Source organism: Lepisma saccharinum, chromosome 1 (assembly GCF_977018435.1).
Source record: "Lepisma saccharinum chromosome 1, izLepSacc3.1, whole genome shotgun sequence".
Taxonomy (NCBI): domain Eukaryota; kingdom Metazoa; phylum Arthropoda; class Insecta; order Zygentoma; family Lepismatidae; genus Lepisma; species Lepisma saccharinum.
In genome coordinates, this window is record NC_139229.1 from 32,156,325 (window position 1) to 32,174,747 (window position 18,423).

General features: G+C 37.8%; 1 protein-coding gene across 1 annotated transcript in view; it reads left to right on the forward strand.

Annotated features, from left to right (window-relative positions):
• Positions 1-3,095: 3,095 nt before the first annotated feature.
• LOC145989686 (uncharacterized) overlaps positions 3,096-18,423 on the forward strand; it is a 29,786-nt gene continuing 14,458 nt past the window's right edge. Inside the window, exon 1 of the mRNA XM_083124950.1 lies at positions 3,096-3,187. Coding sequence (XP_082981076.1) covers positions 3,133-3,187 — 55 coding nt within the window. The 5' untranslated portion in view covers positions 3,096-3,132. The remainder of the gene's footprint in view (positions 3,188-18,423) is intronic.

Here is an 18,423-nt window from a genome sequence, read left to right on the forward strand (position 1 = left end):
CAGGCTTCAGAAGTTAACTCATCCAAATTAAATTAAACAAGTATGTGCTCTCTTTAAATTTAAATCATAGTTCACAAATAATTTGATTAAAAGTTTTAAAAGTATCTGTTTTAATTAATAGCGTATTAATTGGTGCATTCTTCTCCAGCATAGCTATACGCAGTGACCACACTACAGGGGGGGGGGGGGCACGAACGGCCCCCTATTCTCGTTTGACAATTTATCTTTCTCTATCTTATCTGCCCCCGTAAAACGACAAAAATAAATAAATAAATGAATGCTCTTTTAGCCAAAATATGCATTTTTGTGTCGTATGTAACGGAATAATAAACATGATTGTCCCGGGAAAATATTACCCCTCCATCTTTACTATTGCGCCGTCACTAGCTACAACATATTTTGATTTCTATTGTTCCCACATATTTATTTTAATTTTAGTATTGTGAATCATATTCCACTGTGTTACCTCACGTAGCCCCCCCCCCAAACACACGTAAGATTTTAGTTGTAAGTTTTAGATTAAGCTTGTGTATTCTTGAGCCATTTACAAAAAATCATTTCGCCCCTTCTTCTGGACTATTTCATAGCAATGTTTTCCTACTGGAAGCCCTTTGCAGATCGAGATCCGAGGTTATAGCCTTCCCAAGCCACCGTCCACTCCAAATACTCTCTTGGCCTCATGAAAGAAAAATATATGTATTTATACGAAATATTAATTTGACTTGGAAGTTTCTTTTTTCGAACAGGAATAAGTTTTAAATTTTAATAGCTTATAAATATACACTAGCAATTTTGAGTAAAGGTTTTGCGTAACCCTAAAAGTAGATTTAGAGACTGCAAGGTCAACTCTCGATATTTCAGATATATTAATATTTTTCACCACAACGTCTTGTAATAATTATTTGTTACTTCAATAATCTCCTCGCAAATGTTTCTCGCATATTAAAACATAGATGCCATTTTCAGTTTATTTCCTTGTAATGCTGACCTCCGTGGCGAAGTGGTTAGCACAACGCTTTACGATGCCAAGGGCCCCCGGGTTCGAATCCCCGCCCGGGCATGGGTCTACTCTTTCTTCAATTTCATCATATCATCACGCATCCTCATCTTTGCGATTATCGATATGTGAGAGATAAGCGAAGTAAAATAAACTAAGTCTACTCGTATTAATAAATTTTTTTTTTAAACTCTTTAATTCTTCTTTAGCATGCCACGTTTTTGTTAAAATTATATTATTATATATATTATATATTTCAATTATGTTACTAATCATTAAAAGGATGCCTCAATACCATCTTGGAGGCTGACAATTATTATTTTCTCCCTCCTAAAAGTAATAATATACTTTCGCTCTCCGAATCTCTCATATAAATGCTTGGGGCCGTCTGCTCCAGCCTAGCTCACTGCTTCTCCGGTGACGTCACGCGTTCGTGCAAGATCGGTAATCTTCGGATGGCTTTACCTAATCTCTATGTACCTTGTTGTTTCAGGACTTTTTTAATATACATTTTGCCGACGTAAGTTAGACAATGAATACACGCTCTTGTATCACTATTCTTATGCCGTACTTTCACCTATTCATGTAATAAAAATATAATATTAATTAATTTGAATATTTGAATTAATACTATTTTAATTAATTTAATATAATTATTTTACTTTAAACCTTATTATTATTATTTTGAGACACTTGGTTTGGACCCCCCGAAACATATTTCTACATACGTGCCTGTAATAAGCAACAAATTTTGCACATTTTTAGTGGCAAATCTTTATAGAATGGATAATATTAATCAAAATAATTAATTGGCATTTTATGTGATATACAGATCACAATAGAGAATAAAACATTACCAATTTGCATATATTTTTTAGTCCTAACCAATACATATTTATTCACTTCTGCTGCAGAACTAAAGCATGAATCAACTACTACAAGATATGACGTCACTTACTCGCATCGAAAGTTGAATGTGAAAGATCTTGCAATCGACTTGAAGTTTTGTACGGCTCGCCGAACTCGGAATGAATTGAAATTTCGCGATCTTCGTTGTTGATGAAATATACGGGGGGAAATGTCAATACGGGAGCCGGGAGGGAAAACAATAGCTCTAATACTGGAGAGTTGGTTACCCTATTTGCAACAATGCAATGTTTTTTTGTTTTTTTTTCGGAGGTGTTGGAATTGCAAAGTTACATGTTACACAGTTGTGTTCTAGGGAGGGGGTATAAACAGTAAAGTACTTCGTAATTTCCATTTATATCCTTCTATTTGAAAGTTGATCAAAGACAAACATTGTAATCTGGGTTCATTTAGAGGGTGTACAACTTTGGTTTCATCCAGAGTCCTTCACGGCTTTCATTTGATGAAAATTTCGATTTTCACGAAATTTCTGGAGGGGCTGTAGCCCCATCAGCTGCTCCTGCGTACGCCAGTGGGTAACAACACCTTTATTGCGTTTCCTAACTTCCATCCGTTATCAAAAAAGTTTTCTTCTCGTTCCTGCAGTGAATAAAATCTTTTTACCTGCTAATGATCTAGTGTTTCGGTGCCGAAATTTTGACCTTGCCATTCATTTTTTTACAAAAAACGCACGGACACACACACACACACACATACATGCAAAATGCCGTTCTTTTCGCCAGGTATATTACCGAACCTGTTTCCTAATTAGAAACGGCCGCAAAAGAGCAAGAAGAGAGAAAACATCCTCAGGTGAGAATTTCCAGCCCTAAAGGACAGGACTCGCTTCGCCTCTGATGAGAACAAAGATAAGAGAAAACCATCAAAAAACCATCTGTAACGCAGGCATCCCATTGTCTGTGCAGAAGCACTCAGCATGCCTGAAGGGGGGAGCGGAGCAGCATCGTGCCTCGACACAACAATGAACAATATGACAAAAATATTCCGTTACGCATTTTTCTACAGCGATTCAACTCCCGCCTGCACGGCCTCAGCACGACTTTTTCTTGTTATCGTCTTTTGTTTTAGTCTTGCTCTACATGTTGTCTCATTTAGCTAGCGGTCTCCTGGGCGAAAAAAAAAGAAAAAGCAAGAGATGAACAAAGCCTCACAAAATACCTTGCGACAGGATACGAGCAGGCAGTTTGAGTTCGACCGGTCTCGGCAACATGAAGGTCTTCTGTCCATCCGCGTGTCGTGTGTTCTTGCTGTGTGTTTTCTTTGGTAAGTTCTGCTACAGTCAAGTTCATAGTTACGTGGACACATTACGTCCTTTGATGTTCTACATCGCACGCTTTTTCCCTGGTGGTGTTGCAGTGATCAAAGTGGAAATCGTTAGATGGGGGATGTTTTGTTGAGCCTTCATTGGGTATAACAGGAAGATGCTTCTGTGTCTTAATATGAGGACAATGGGACAGCTGGTGGAATGCTTGGTATACGGCGGTATACGGCGCATTTCATCTGGTTAACTTTACTCATTAGCGTATGTATACCTTCTGCTCAGTGCCGGATCTACAAACTGCAAAACCCCTCAGTGCGGGGAAGGGGGCGGAGACAAGTAAGCCTTTTGGGGGCTCTCAGCCATTGACATAGTAGAGGGTTCGTATATGCGTATGTAAAATATAAACATCGTTACACAGGGGTACAGAAACGAATACAGGTAAAGTTTAAAGTTCCCTGTGCATATAGCACCGTGTCATGAAGGCACATTTAGGGTATGTGGGCGTGGGGGCACATATTTTCGTTGTCGGATATCTTGAAAGTGATGTGATCAGCAACATACTCCGGCCGCCTATACCCCCCCCCACCAGGTACCATTTGATTTGAAGCTGGGTGGACCCTGGAGCAGCTTTATACGGGAACAAAGCCGGAAAAATTCCGACCTTAGATCATCCACCCCGGCTTTCCCCGCGCGCTAGTCAGACTAGAATCAAATCAGGCTGGAGTTTCACGAGAAATGCAGTGGTGAGGTTTTTTCAACCTATCTTTAATCAGGAAAAAGTTATGACTGCAAGATTGTAACAAATGTATCGTTTCCAAGTGTGACAAAACTAGTATCATATATATATACACAGACACACAACCACGAGCACCGAAACCGCGGGGCAGGGGGCCCCGGGCCCCTCCAGTTATCGTTTGTCCCCCCCCCCCTAAAGGGAGGCCAATGTATAACTTTCAACACATTACATAACTTTTGCACAAAGAAACTTCGCACACAAACTACGCATGATTCTGCTCTGAAACGGGCAGTATCAATACGCATCACTCAGTTCAAGTGTTTTTCTGTGCTTGTGCATTTACCATTTCAGTATTTCCCCCTATCTCTCTTGACGCCTCATTATCATTCGTCGCCCCTATCTTTCGTCATTCTTATCTTTATTCGCCCTCTGTCTCTCGTCGCCTCCTCTCTTTCGTTGCCCTCTTATCATTCGTCGACCCCTTCGTCATTGTTATCTTTGCTCGCCCCCCCCCCCTGCGTCTCGTCGTCCCCTTATCATTCGTTGCCCCTATTTTACGTCATTCTTATCTTTGTTCGCCCCCTGTCTCTCATCGCCTCATACCTTTCGTCGCCCCCATCTCCTCCATAATGGTAGTTCTTCGGAAAATACCACAATATTTGCCTTGTTGCATTTCAACCGTGCATATTATTGAAGAAATAAAATAAGGCCCTTTAGGGTCTGTGTGGCTCCTCGGAAGGAGGGTGTCCTTTATTCCGCTCTTGTATGATCCTTAATTGACACTATGTGTGTTATATTTCATTCAAACTGTGCATATTATTTATCAATATATGCAAAAATAAAGTAGGTCCTCGGTGGAAGTCGCCCATAAGCCCCCACTCCTTTAATTCGTCCTTGATGTCATCATATCACATTGCTATCGATACTGCTCGGATTACAAAGCTAACTGCCTATAGCCAAACGGATTGCGGCGATTTTAGGAGTTCACTAGAGTTTTTTCACATTTAGTTTTTTAAATTACATATTCACTTTTCTAGAATGAAGTATGCGTAATTTGTTTAAGCAAGTGTAAAAGAGGGCTTCTTAAAGTACTCGATGTTAGCAAAAATATGATTATAAACTGGGTGCACACCCCTACAAGTAATTCTGCCGGAGCCCATGCTTATGGGTCCCATGAAGTGTAATATTCCTCAAGGTGGGTCGCGGCCTGAAAAAGGTTGAGAACCATTGATATAGAAGCTTCCCCTCAGTGAATTGCAAGGCTCGACCAAACACCCCCTCCCCAGCTAACAATTTCCACTTCAAGCGCTGGCCTCAGCTAAACACAAATATAATGCAAAAAATGTAAAACTAAATAGGAAACTAACAATAATCTTCAAAGTTAAAGATAGAGATGGGTTAATAGAGAAAGTCTTTCTCCTGTGGTGGAGATTAGAGCATAGAATCCAAGAAGTTAAGTACGTATATACGTATCTACAAAGCAGACGCCCAGAGATTTCTGTTTCACTAACTAAACTAACTCTCTAGACTTCTTAAACCTGAAGGTTCATGGCTGCAGCAACACAGGCCTTCCATCTGTCCCTATCCTGAGCAAGATCTATAATTCTCTTTCACGCCCGAAACCTCTTGTGTCCCATCAAGCATCACAGCTAACTGCTCACTATCAACCGTGCAAATTTCACGAAGTTTAAGATTTCGTTCTGCACATCATGTCCTGCCCAGGAAGTTTTATTTAAACTTTTACTAATAATAATAATCCGTTTCGCAACAGCCCATGAAGGGCCTAGGCATACCTACCGACTGCCGGTCTCCCTCCCACACTTTCCTTCGTCACCTCTAAGCGTGGAGATCTTCAACCAGTATTGGAATAGTCGGGGGGTCGGCCCGACGTATCCCCAGCCGTTATAGTAGGTCTTCTCGACCGGATTACGCTCATTCGCTCGGAGCTCCCCAACTTCCTCACGATGGTGGGTTGCCACCGGCCCTATAAGTAGGCCGAATAAATTCCGACCAGAGCCGGATTCGAACCTACGCCGTCCCGCAGCGAACGAACTCAAGACGAGTGAACGCCTTAACCCGCTCGACTACGGAGGAGGACAAAACTTTTACTAAGTTCGTCTTAATTTTGTTCCTTTCGGATCAGAGTGTTCATCAATTCTTTTCGCACTCCTTACTTTTGTCTCTTTCAAATGCAAGTAATATCCAAAACAATCGAAATACTGTCCCCTCAGAGGTTCATCAGGTGAGGAGGAAGATATATCGACAATCGGCAATGGAAGTTAAAAGTAGCTTACGTTCGTGCGGACAACAAAGAAGTTGGTTATTTTTCGATGTACTGACTCACACGCAGAACATGAGGACTACAATATTCTCACGCTTATCCTCTATTATCTCACCTAATCATAATATACCATGTGCTTTTCTTAATTCACGGTGTGTTCAAGTGATTGGTTGATTTGGCACTTGAATAGAGTAAACGCACAGGAATGCTGATCACTATGAAAATGCTTCTGGATGATTGTGTCCATTTCAGAGTAGAATCAGCGAAACTTTGTATGCAAAGTTCCTGAGTTCCTGTGTGTAAATTTGTATCATCTTATATAAATAAAATAATTCAATTTGGAAAACCTGAGGAAATAAAGACCTATTAAAAATGTTCTCGGACAGAATCCTGAATAATCATATAATAATAAAATAATATTTTTTTTGCAAAATGAAATAGTGTTGAAAGTTATACAGTACATTGGGCCTCTTATTCGGCGCCCCTGATCCTCACTGTTGGTGGATAATGGACGAGCAGGAGTTTATTCAGAATTTTCCATCGTAAGGAGGCGGTGTAAGGGTACAATTAGAGCCAAATTCACCATAAATTTTATTTGTGGATGGAAATTTGGGGAGGTTTCGGGGTGTGCAGATAAATAACTGACATATAGAAGTGCTGTAACAAAATATAGTAACTATGCATTTCGGTGCACTAACTGTAAGGAATGTAAAAAGATTATGAAAAAGAGTTGTGCTGGATATTCACTCATAGGGTGGATCCAATAGAAAAGCGTCCCCAAGGATTAATAATAATAAATTTGGAATAAAAATGTTAATTAGTCTATGACAGTTGTTACTATACTGTTCAAGTTTTAGCGGTGGTCTGACCACCCTCTCCACAATTTTTTTAGCGACGCTAATGTCTCCTTTTCTTGTCATTATTGCAGTGCCCATCGATCCAGTCGTAACCTCAGCTCCAACGCTTTACGTTTCCGGCTGAGGAACTCCTGAAACAAAAGTCTGTTGTTCCCCTTCCTGAATGTCAGTAAAATGCAAAATAGAAGGAAAAACAATGAATCGTCGTCAAGCTTACAAGATCACAAGAGCATTAAAAATTGGCGGGAGGGAGGTTGTGATCGCTACCATAGCAGCTTCCTGCTCAGTCACGTGAACAAGTTCTCACGCACGCGATCTCCCGTGATGTCAATGGTCGACGCTTGCACTTGCACGTTACGTCATGGGTATGTTCGCGAAGAAGAGACCAGACACGCAACAGAAGCTGTGCAATCGAAAAGTCTTCTTCAATAACATGAGGGTTAGCACATTTTACTGCCATTATAAAACTCCGACCAATTACGTAACTTTTAATACTTCACCCAGCTGCATGATGAAGTAGCGTTAAGATTGACCTACGAAGCCCAGAGTGATGTTAAGCATGGGCGCACTTGCCTCCCCCCCCAGGAGATTTCTTGAAAGAGTTAATGTAATTCGAATGGTGAAATTTTGGAGACATTTTATAACAAAAAATTTTGTTTTCTGTAACAGCAAATATTATTATTATTATTTGAAGTAGGGTTAATTTAAGCTTACAGTCTACTTTACACTTGTTATCTATCTTCTATATATATAAAAATGGATGTATGTGTGTGGGTGTGTGTATGTATGTTTGTTCCGGCATAATTCTCGAACGCCTGGAGCAATTTCAACCAAACTTGGTACACGTATCACTTGCAATCTGCAAAGAATACTTTCGGGGTAAGACAACCCTGGTACCCCTAAGGGTGGGGTGGGAAGGGGTGACATTTAAAAATAATCGAAAACGACCGATATTAAATTCCGCACAAACAGACACCCGTGACTCTATGCAACCCCGCACAACGATAGTGTTTCTCGGGTTGTTTAACATTCAGGCTGATATGCCTTTGTGTTGCGAAAACGCCAGATATTAGTGTGGAATCCATAGTTTTCGAGTCGCTCCCAATGCCGTTCAACTCCAAATTCATCACCTATCGGCATGGGGGGTGAGAGGGGTGAAAAATAAAATGATACAAATGACCTAGATTACTGTCGAATCCATAGTTTTCGGAGTCACTAAGCTAATTGGTGACATTGACGATCACATTTAAAGTTACTTACATTTTACACTATAGTTAGAATTCATTATTTTCCTGTCTAATACAAGATTGGAATAAATAAATACCCGGGCAACGCCGGCTAATCGGCTAGTCTAACTATAAACAACAGCTTCTTGCCCTACATGAATTAATGTTAAGTATACAGTTATGCAAATTGTACATAGATATACAGAATATGAAAATTACAAATGATGTAATGAGAAAAAAACATAACTAGTAGTAGTAGTAGTAATAATACTAATGTAATAATAACAAAAATAAAAACAATAATAGCAGTAATAATAGCAATAATAATAATAATAATAATAAAGTTTCTATGACTCTGTCCCCCCTGAGAAAAATCCTGCAGGCGCCCATGATGTTAAGTTTGATATAGAAATTGGGCTCCAAGGCTATCTTTGGGCCCTGCCGACATTATTATTATTATTATATTAACGATTTTGTTGTCATGGTACTTCACTTTCACTAATTGAATGTTCTGTATTAATAACCCTTGTAAAGTTTAAAATGTAAGCACATATAATTTAAAATGTATTCATTAAACTTCGTTTTGGTTTATAAGCGCCACTTGCACTATGCATTTAGCCTCACAACACTAATACCGCACATGCACCAAAGGAAAAGAAACCGATACTACATACGGTAGCCACACTTCTGAACACTTATAGAGATATCACAACTAACGAATAAAGTGTGTGGAATGTTAATAACAAGAAATTTGCCGGAGAACGAAGTTGGATAGTTCAATTTCATAGGAAGTAATACGCCTTCCTTCCCTTCCAGTAGATGCTTGGAAATTCCGTCGGCTTGAAAATAATTATTTTTTAAAGAGTATAATAGTGTCTAATAACGGCAATAAGGTTCCTCCTCTACCCTAAATTTCAAAGTGAGAGTACTATAATGGGCCAACATCCCCATCTTGCCACCCCGAGCGCACGCCTATCTACTACATTCTTTCATGAAACAAGCAAGTTTTAAAGGACGTGACATGTTTTCTTTCGCTATTATCACAATATTACGGAATTTTAATAGTCTTTGTCACTTCTGTCCCTTCAGCCAGTGTCGTGCCCAAGGGGGTTTATAATCCTCTACGTCTCTTGTTCCCCCTTTAAAACCAAAGAAGTGAGACGAGGATTGTCTTATCGGCGCAGTGGATGATCATATATTAGGTACTTAAAGTATACAATTGGAACTTAATATTCGTTAACCCAATATTTATTACAAAACATATTAGTATTTATACTTTCCAAATACAATTAATTCAACAGAAATGTCTATGGATTATCTCCCAGTTAACCTAGTTTAATTTGTCCCATTTGATAGTCAGCAGTCAGTAAGTAAAGGCTACACGAGTCAGAGCAAATCGCAACCCAGCCCAAAACCCCCCATAGCCAACATGACCCGGAGCAATCCACCAAAAAATCTAAACTAAAACAATTTCCTTTTCTTGCACTTTTAAGAACTCAAAATAAATCAATAGACTTTAGGTAAATTACACCCGGCCATGAGGGCCTATAAAGGGCGATAGACTGTAATGCAATATACTCAGCCTGTCCAGCCAGTGTCCAGTACGTCAGAAGTCTCTCGTAGTCGGCAAGGATCTGCCACGCTAAACTTCTCGCTCGACCAGCGCAGAAGCCCAGCCAATGGCAGAACCTTCCAGAGTCACCTGTCTGTTGAGTCTCCATCCGTCATTCATGAGCAGTATTACACTATGGGCTTACAAAACAACCTCTCCCCCAAAAATTACAATTTTCTAGCACATAGTGTACTACTAGTTACACATATCTTTTTAGAATTCACATTTCAAACATACTCTTCTTACATAACCAAGTTTCAAGCTTTAGAGCGAGGTTTCGTAATAGTTATAGGGGTTTGCGCATGTCATCCCTCCAACTCCATCGCCTGTAAATATTCAAAAAGAAAAAGAAAACGAACTGGTACCAGTACAAGTTTACAAACATAAACCATTCATTCTTACTATAATACAGGCAACCTACACCAAATCTACAATAATTTACATTTATATAATGGGAGAATCCTTAATTAACCTTACATAGTCAGAGATCTTGCCGATCCATGTATAAAATTACCTATTATTGCCTCTCCTGGGCTCCAAATATCTTTTCAATTTATTCACATGTACTTTGGAACATACCTTGTCATCATCAACTTTCTTAACCAGAACTGAATTCTCTGTTAGAAATTTACTTATAAAATATGGACCCTCGTACTTATTAGAAAGACTTTTAGTTATCTTGTCCTCTAAGGAAGACTTAATCTGAGTCCTAACCAATACTTTGTCATTGACTTGAAACGTTATGGGAGCATATCGTTTCTTATACAATTGTTTTCTCTTTTCCCATTCCCTTTGCATATTTCTAATAGCGTTTTTCCATTTATCTTGCATAGTACCCTTTGACACATTATAATCCATATCAAATAATTGCCATTGGATTTCCAATGGATCCCACAATTGTCTTCCTAAAAACAATTCCGACGGAGTATACTTCAATGTATGATGGTATGAACAATTTAAACTATACTGTATCCTTTTCAAACCTTCATGCCATTTAGTTTGATCTGATGAATAATAACATCTTAAGGCTGTTTTCAAAGTACGTATGTATCTTTCACTTAAATTGGCCTGAGGATTGCCAACAGATAATCTAATATGCTGAATTCCATGGTTAAATAAATAACTGGTAAATGCATCTGATACAAAATATGACGCATTGTCTGATACAATCTCATAACAATAGCCATAAGTCATAAAAATATGATCTAATTTATCAATCAATACCTTTGAACTCAATTTCCTAATTGGCTCAAATATACAAAATTTTGATGCTCCATCTACCAGAACAAAAATATATTTATAACCATTAGATACAGGTAATGGTCCACAAATATCTATGTACAACCTTTTCATAGGAATTGTTACAATTTCAGACGTTAATATATTTTCTGGGGTTGTGTTTTTACACTTAGCTCGTTGACATACATCACAAGATTGAACTAAATCCTTAACATCCTGAGACATATGTTCCCAAGTAACGTGTCTCTGTAGACGCTTAAGTGTTTTCAACCAATTACCATGAGATCCTGTTCGCATATTAGTGTGATAATATAATATTAAAGGATGTTTCAAATTATCTGGTACACATATCCTATAAGGAAAATTCTTGGCTTTAGTTCTTTTGTATAAGAAACCTCGATGCAATTTATAATTTGGGAAATTTATACCTTGCTCCATTTGTCTCATAATATTGGCCAATTCCTGATCTTTCAACATTTCTTTCTTCAAGGTATCGGCATGAAATGGGTTTACCAACATGGCCAAATTAACATTACTAACATAATCAGAATCTAATTCTTCCGTGTGATAATCTCTCCAATCATACATACGAGATAATAAATCAGAAGTCACATTTTGCTTAGAGGGTATGTGCACCACTTCAAACTTATAACAAGAGAGTTTCTCCATCCATCTCGCATATTTGGAATATTTCCTAGATTGTTTAACCATATAACTAAGGCTCATATTATCTAATTGAATAATAAAAGGCTGAATTTTCAAACAGTATTCAAAACGTGATATGGCTTGCATTAAACTTATAAGTTCAATCTCATAAATTGTTCGTTTTCTATCAACTTCTTTTAATCTTTTAGAAAAGAACGCCACTGGTCTCAGATTATTATTTTCATCAGCTTGTAAAAGACAAGAGCCGAATCCTCTCAAGGACCCATCACATTGAATAACAAACGGTTTATTTAAGTCAGGAAATTTCAAAATTACATGTTCTCTAAATAGAGTTTTAATTTTTTCTAGTGCCTCTTGTTGCCTAGAACCCCAATAAAATGTTATTTTGGGTGTTCGGATTTCATTTAAGGGAGCTACTACAGTAGAATACTCTGGAATAAATTTAGAATAAAAATTTAAGGTACCCAATAATCTTAACAATCCTTTTAAATTTCTCGGCGATGGGAGATTTTGAATAGCTTCAATTCTGTCTGGATCCATTTCACAATTTCCTTGCCCCACAATAAATCCCAAGAATTTTATTCTCCTTTTCAAAAAACAACTTTTATTGGGGGAAATAGTTAACCCATATTCTCGTAATCTTTGCAGTACTAAACGTAAATGTTCCAGATGTTCTTTCTCATTAGCACTATGAACAATTATGTCATCACAAAATAAATGTAAAAACCTTCCCTTATAATCATGAAAAACTTGGTTCATAACTCGTGACATGCAACTTGGCCCAATACTAATGCCAAAAGGAATGACCTTATATCTATACTGATTACTAGGAGTTACAAAGGCTGTTACATCTCTACTAGATTCATCCAAGTTTACCTGGTTGAACGCTCTTTTCAAATCAATAACAGAAAATACTCTCCCCTGACTCAGTTGAGCCATAGTTTCTTCCATATTAGCCACTGGGTGCGCATCATAGATTATTTTCTTATTCACTGCAGAATAATCACAAATAAGTCTTTTAGTCCCCCCCTGAAGAAGGAATTACAAAGCAAGGTGCTGCGTACGGTGACGAAGATGCTTCAATAATGTTTTGTTCTAATAATTCAGTAACCACTTCATCTAGTTCCTGTTGTTTAGATGGTGGAACAAAATATGGACTCCGATGTACAGGAACATTATCATATAATTTAATTTTATACGAAAAGTTCTTTAAACGTCCTAGCTTAGAAGTAATAACATCAGAAAATTCACTTTTCAACTTACATAACTGTTGTTCAGTATCCTCTAATGCAAACTGTCCAAAAGATGTGCCAGAAACATCAGAAGATCTGGATTCGAGTCCACGCCTTCTCTCTTGTGGCCTCCACGAAGTCCTAGACTGATTACGAAAGGAGTTCTCACCAATGTTTACATTTCTGACGAAGTTTTCCTGGTTCGCACCTGCTGCCTGCTGGAAAGCTACATGTTGACCTTGGTCAGTTCTCGTGCGCTGATAAGACCGAGCTCCGACACCTCGGCCTGTGCTAGCTGAACCCTGGGCAGGAGAACGTACAGGTAATGAAGGACGATCTTGTCTTTGTCTTTGACCTATATTCTGTAAAACACGAAAATTTTTGCATAAGCTTTCAGAGGTCCATTTAATAGGGATTTTCTCATCACTTCCGGAAAAATCAACAATTTGTTCTAAATAGTTAATCACCATGTAGCACTGTTTCTGAAATCTCACACCAAGCACTAAGTCTAGAGGTATGTTTTTGCAAACATGAAAAGTTGTGGTCCACGATAAATTTCCAAGACCAACATTTAACATAACTCCTTTATTAATATTCATAAGGTTGTTGTTACCAACTATCACTTGCATATCAAGATCCCATTCTCGAACAGTTCCCCTAGTCTTTATTCGATCTAAGAGACTTTCACTAATTAAACTATATGTTGACGCAGAATCTAAACAGGCCAAAAAATTCAGATTATTGATTTTACAGTCAAGAAACACAGCAGTCACTTTAGTTTCACCACCTTGTCTGGGTCCTATGTCACTACGTGATCCTTGCAAAGCAAGTTGAGCACCTCTCACATGCATCGGACACCATCGCTCAAAATGATCATTTGCTGAACATTTACGACAATATTTGGGCGTATATGCATGACCTTTAGCCTTGAATTGTCGTTCGATATTATGTAATCCCCAAAAATCCTTGGACAAATAAGAAAGTTTTTCTAAAACTTTCAACTCGTTCTGCAATTCATTTAAAGTATTAGGTATCCCCTTTAGATACAATTTTTGGGAATACTGAGGTTTAAGTCTATCCACAAGATAACTTACAAATGTACTTTCATCAATATCAAACTGCAAAATCTTAGCAGCTCGAACTCTACTGTCTAAATACTCTAATGGAGTTTCATTGTCTCTTTGATTACCCATTACATACTTATTACATAAATACTGCCTCCCAATAGAAGTAGCATACTTATTTAAGATCATTTGAACTACATCATTCCAAGGGATATTTTCAATTATACATTTCATCCATAATTTACCCATTTCAGTATTTAATTTTGGTAAAACTGCGAGCATAATCTCGTGAGAAGGAAACATTTTTCTGTCTTTAATACCCTGCAATACATACAAAATTCTATACAGGCTTTCAGCATTAATTTCCTTAACTATAGGTACGGTAGCTATTAATTGAGTCAAATTTTCTTTGGCCATTTCCATATTTAACTTTCTCAAATCGGACCTATTATATAATACTCGTTCGTCTTCATCAGACGACGACGAACTTTCCAAAGGCTTACTTGGGCGTTTATTCACCCACCGGGGTTTACAAGGGACCTTTACGTACGTTTCTAAATCTTCCCCCTCCCTTTGTCGTCCTTGGGCATTTTCTGGAGTGTGTGGTAAGGGTCCAACAAATTCATTTAACAACTGCGAAGCAGAATGTTCTCTACGAGTTGATGAAAGTGGGGGAAAAGGCGGACCAAAATTCCTCCCATCCACTGTTCCCTTAATATCTACAGTATAATAATTCCGGGAGGTAGCCATATAACCGCACCATTTTACAATCTAACCAACCTAGAAATATTGATATATTGATAGCCAATTGTACACAAGTACCAGAGACAGAACCAGCATGAAACCATGCTCTGCTCTTATAATCCTCTACGTCTCTTGTTTCCCCTTTAAAACCAAAGAAGTGAGACGAGGATTGTCTTATCGGCGCAGTGGATGATCATATATTAGGTACTTAAAGTATACAATTGGAACTTAATATTCGTTAACCCAATATTTATTACAAAACATATTAGTATTTATACTTTCCAAATACAATTAATTCAACAGAAATGTCTATGGATTATCTCCAAGTTAACCTAGTTTAATTTGTCCCATTTGATAGTCAGCAGTCAGTAAGTAAAGGCTACACGAGTCAGAGCAAATCGCAACCCAGCCCAAAACCCCCCATAGCCAACATGACCCGGAGCAATCCACCAAAAAATCTAAACTAAAACAATTTCCTTTTCTTGCACTTTTAAGAACTCAAAATAAATCAATAGACTTTAGGTAAATTACACCCGGCCATGAGGGCCTATAAAGGGCGATAGACCGTAATGCAATATACTCAGCCTGTCCAGCCAGTGTCCAGTACGTCAGAAGTCTCTCGTAGTCGGCAAGGATCTGCCACGCTAAACTTCTCGCTCGACCAGCGCAGAAGCCCAGCCAATGGCAGAACCTTCCAGAGTCACCTGTCTGTTGAGTCTCCATCCGTCATTCATGAGCAGTATTACACTATGGGCTTACAGGTTATAACCCCCCTTTGGCTCAGTACTTAAAAAAAAAAAGAACGTCAAAGACAGAAAAAAATGGCAAAGATGAGGGCTGAGTACTAAAAAAGGTACACGTAACCCCTCCCTTTCGAAAATCCTGGGCACGTCACTGCGGCTTCAGCGTCTCATTCTTGTGCTGCCCCCTGGACTTGTGGTCCCCACGCTATAGCCTAGGATAGCCTAGTGACAAGGTGGATTGATTTTTTTAAAAAATCGCTGATTTAAGTCACTCTAAATTAATAATTCTTAGAATAATGTACATAATGATTTTGTAGATATCAGAGACATTTTTGTTGAAAGTAAATTAATTTCGTAATCATTTAATGGTGATTATTAGGTTCCAAGATAGGAAAATAAAGGAAATAAAATATATGTACTGATGGTGTTAAGCTCATACGAAAGGATATGTAAACACAGGATTTCTCTTGATTTCAAATTTAATAATTTTATGGGTAACATTTTGTGTAGAAAAAATGCCAGTAGCCTGGTAGTCAGTCTGGAAGAGCATTCCATTAGCTTCCGACTCACCCTTTCAAAATGTATTCGCGATGAAAATAAAATATATGATTATTTTTTTTTAAAAAAAAAAATTGATCCATCTGAATTTTTTACAGCCGTCCATTTGTTAGACAGCAAAAAAAATAAATTATGATGTCACCACTGTGCACGATCGTAGAATGTGTCTGGAGGGAATGTGGACAACCACTGACAATATTTAAGCTATCCTGACTAATACAAGGGCGCCGACTTGTCAAAATTATTGGTGGGGGCTCTGATCAATGATATCACATTTTTAAAAAATAAAAATTACATCTTCGTATAGCAGTTTTTAAGCAACTATTATATTCCTCATGCAAATGAAATGTAACATGAAAAACGTGTGTCTGCTCATTTGTTTTTTAGATAACAATTAAAATTTTTATTTAAAAGTAGGCTATGTATTTACATTAAGAGACCAACATAACAATTTTATGCCGTCCTCGGTAGCCGAGCGTGTTGGGTCGGCTCAGCTCGCTTTGATCCGGAGGTCTCGTGTTCTAGTCCCGGCGAGGGCATGGGTGTGTTTTAATGTCCGCAACAGACTTGTAAAGAAAGGACATGTGACGGGTGCAAAGAACCTTAGTGTTGACGTACCCATAAAAATAACGAATATTTACAATATTTAACAGTTTTATTTAATTATTTACATAAATGCTAACTCAAATCGCAGGCAAATAGTTTTACTTTTTTGTTCTTGCTACAATATTGTACTTTATAAATTTAATTTTGCAATAATAAATAAACACATAGCACGATGTGCTTTAGCAATAATGCCTTTGATTATAGCCGTTCCGGCTTTCGCAATACAGACTATTCATAAGCTTTCCTTGCGTACTTTAATGTAAGCCAGTGTTAAATAAACTCAAAGATTTTAGAATTATTTCCCCCTTATTCTTTGGACAAGAGGAAGAGATTTCGAGGATAACTAAATATCGTACATATCAATATTGCCTGAAAGTCTTGTTTACGACCTTAAATTGTTCAGAATTCACTAAACAACATACTGGTATAATTGTCATATCACCTCGTTATTTTGAAACTCTTTTTAGTAAAAATGTTAACAATACTCATAATTATATACTTAGTATATAGTAATAAGTCATGTGTTTTGCTGTCTCCGTTCATAGCCCCCCCCCTCAAAGTTGATGGTTTAGCGGTCTCAGCCCCCCAAATTTGATGGTCTAGAACATTTCAAATGTGTATTTAAAGTGAAGTTCATGTTGCACAATTCAGAGTAAACTTTACAAGAGAAGAAAAATAATACATTAGATTAACATTGGGGGGGAGGGCTCGAGCCCCCACAAACCCCATTGATTCGGCGCCTATGCTAGTATATGCGATATACTAAGGCAGGGTGGCAGTGGCAACACTACATAAGGGCCAGGGGCAATTATCCCCTTAAGACCCTCAGTTTTTTTTTAGACAGATACTAATGGCATCATTATACTGCATTAACTGTCGAACTTTTGCCAATTTTTGTGTATCCCTATCTGCCAATGTGCTTCTTTAGTAGTGTCGGTACTGGGGCATTCCACGAATGCAACGTTGCAAAATTGTGCACGAATGCAACGTTGTGCGTATTTCAGGCTAGAGGTGTCCCATTTTCATTGCCGGGGAGGGGACTATACTAAATCAGCATTTTTCAGGAATTTTGAACTACAACTGTATTTTAAGTTTTTTTTAACCTACTTAAGGATTTTTCGAGCCGAGCCTAACTTAAGATTTTTAGGACCTATTTTAGGATTTTTCGAACCTATTTTATGGTCTTTCGAACCTATTTTAAGATTTTTAGAGCCTATTCTAGGAACCTAAAAATCCGAGGTCTACTTATAAATAACCAGGTATATACTTAATTGAGTCTGATGAAGTCTCATAGTAAAGTAAATTTCGATTAGGTACATTTTTCATCAGGGAGAGCGAAAAGTCACCGGACTCAACTGCAATTTTTTTCATAGCTATTTATTTATAAATTTATAAATTATAAATTCAACAGATTGAAATATGCACAATGTAGGATATATCTTCCTGTATTCAATAATATGTCTTGTTCCTGAAATTTGCTATTTATTGTTATTATTACTATTATTAACATAGATCTTAGTGCGATATTAAAAGAGATAAGACAAATGCACAAAATGAAATCCACACACAAAGTATAGGTCTTCAGCTCAAAGTTAGCCTCCAACAAAGCAACACGCTTTATTATTACCACGGTTATAAATGTTATTATACAATAATATATATTATAAACTAACA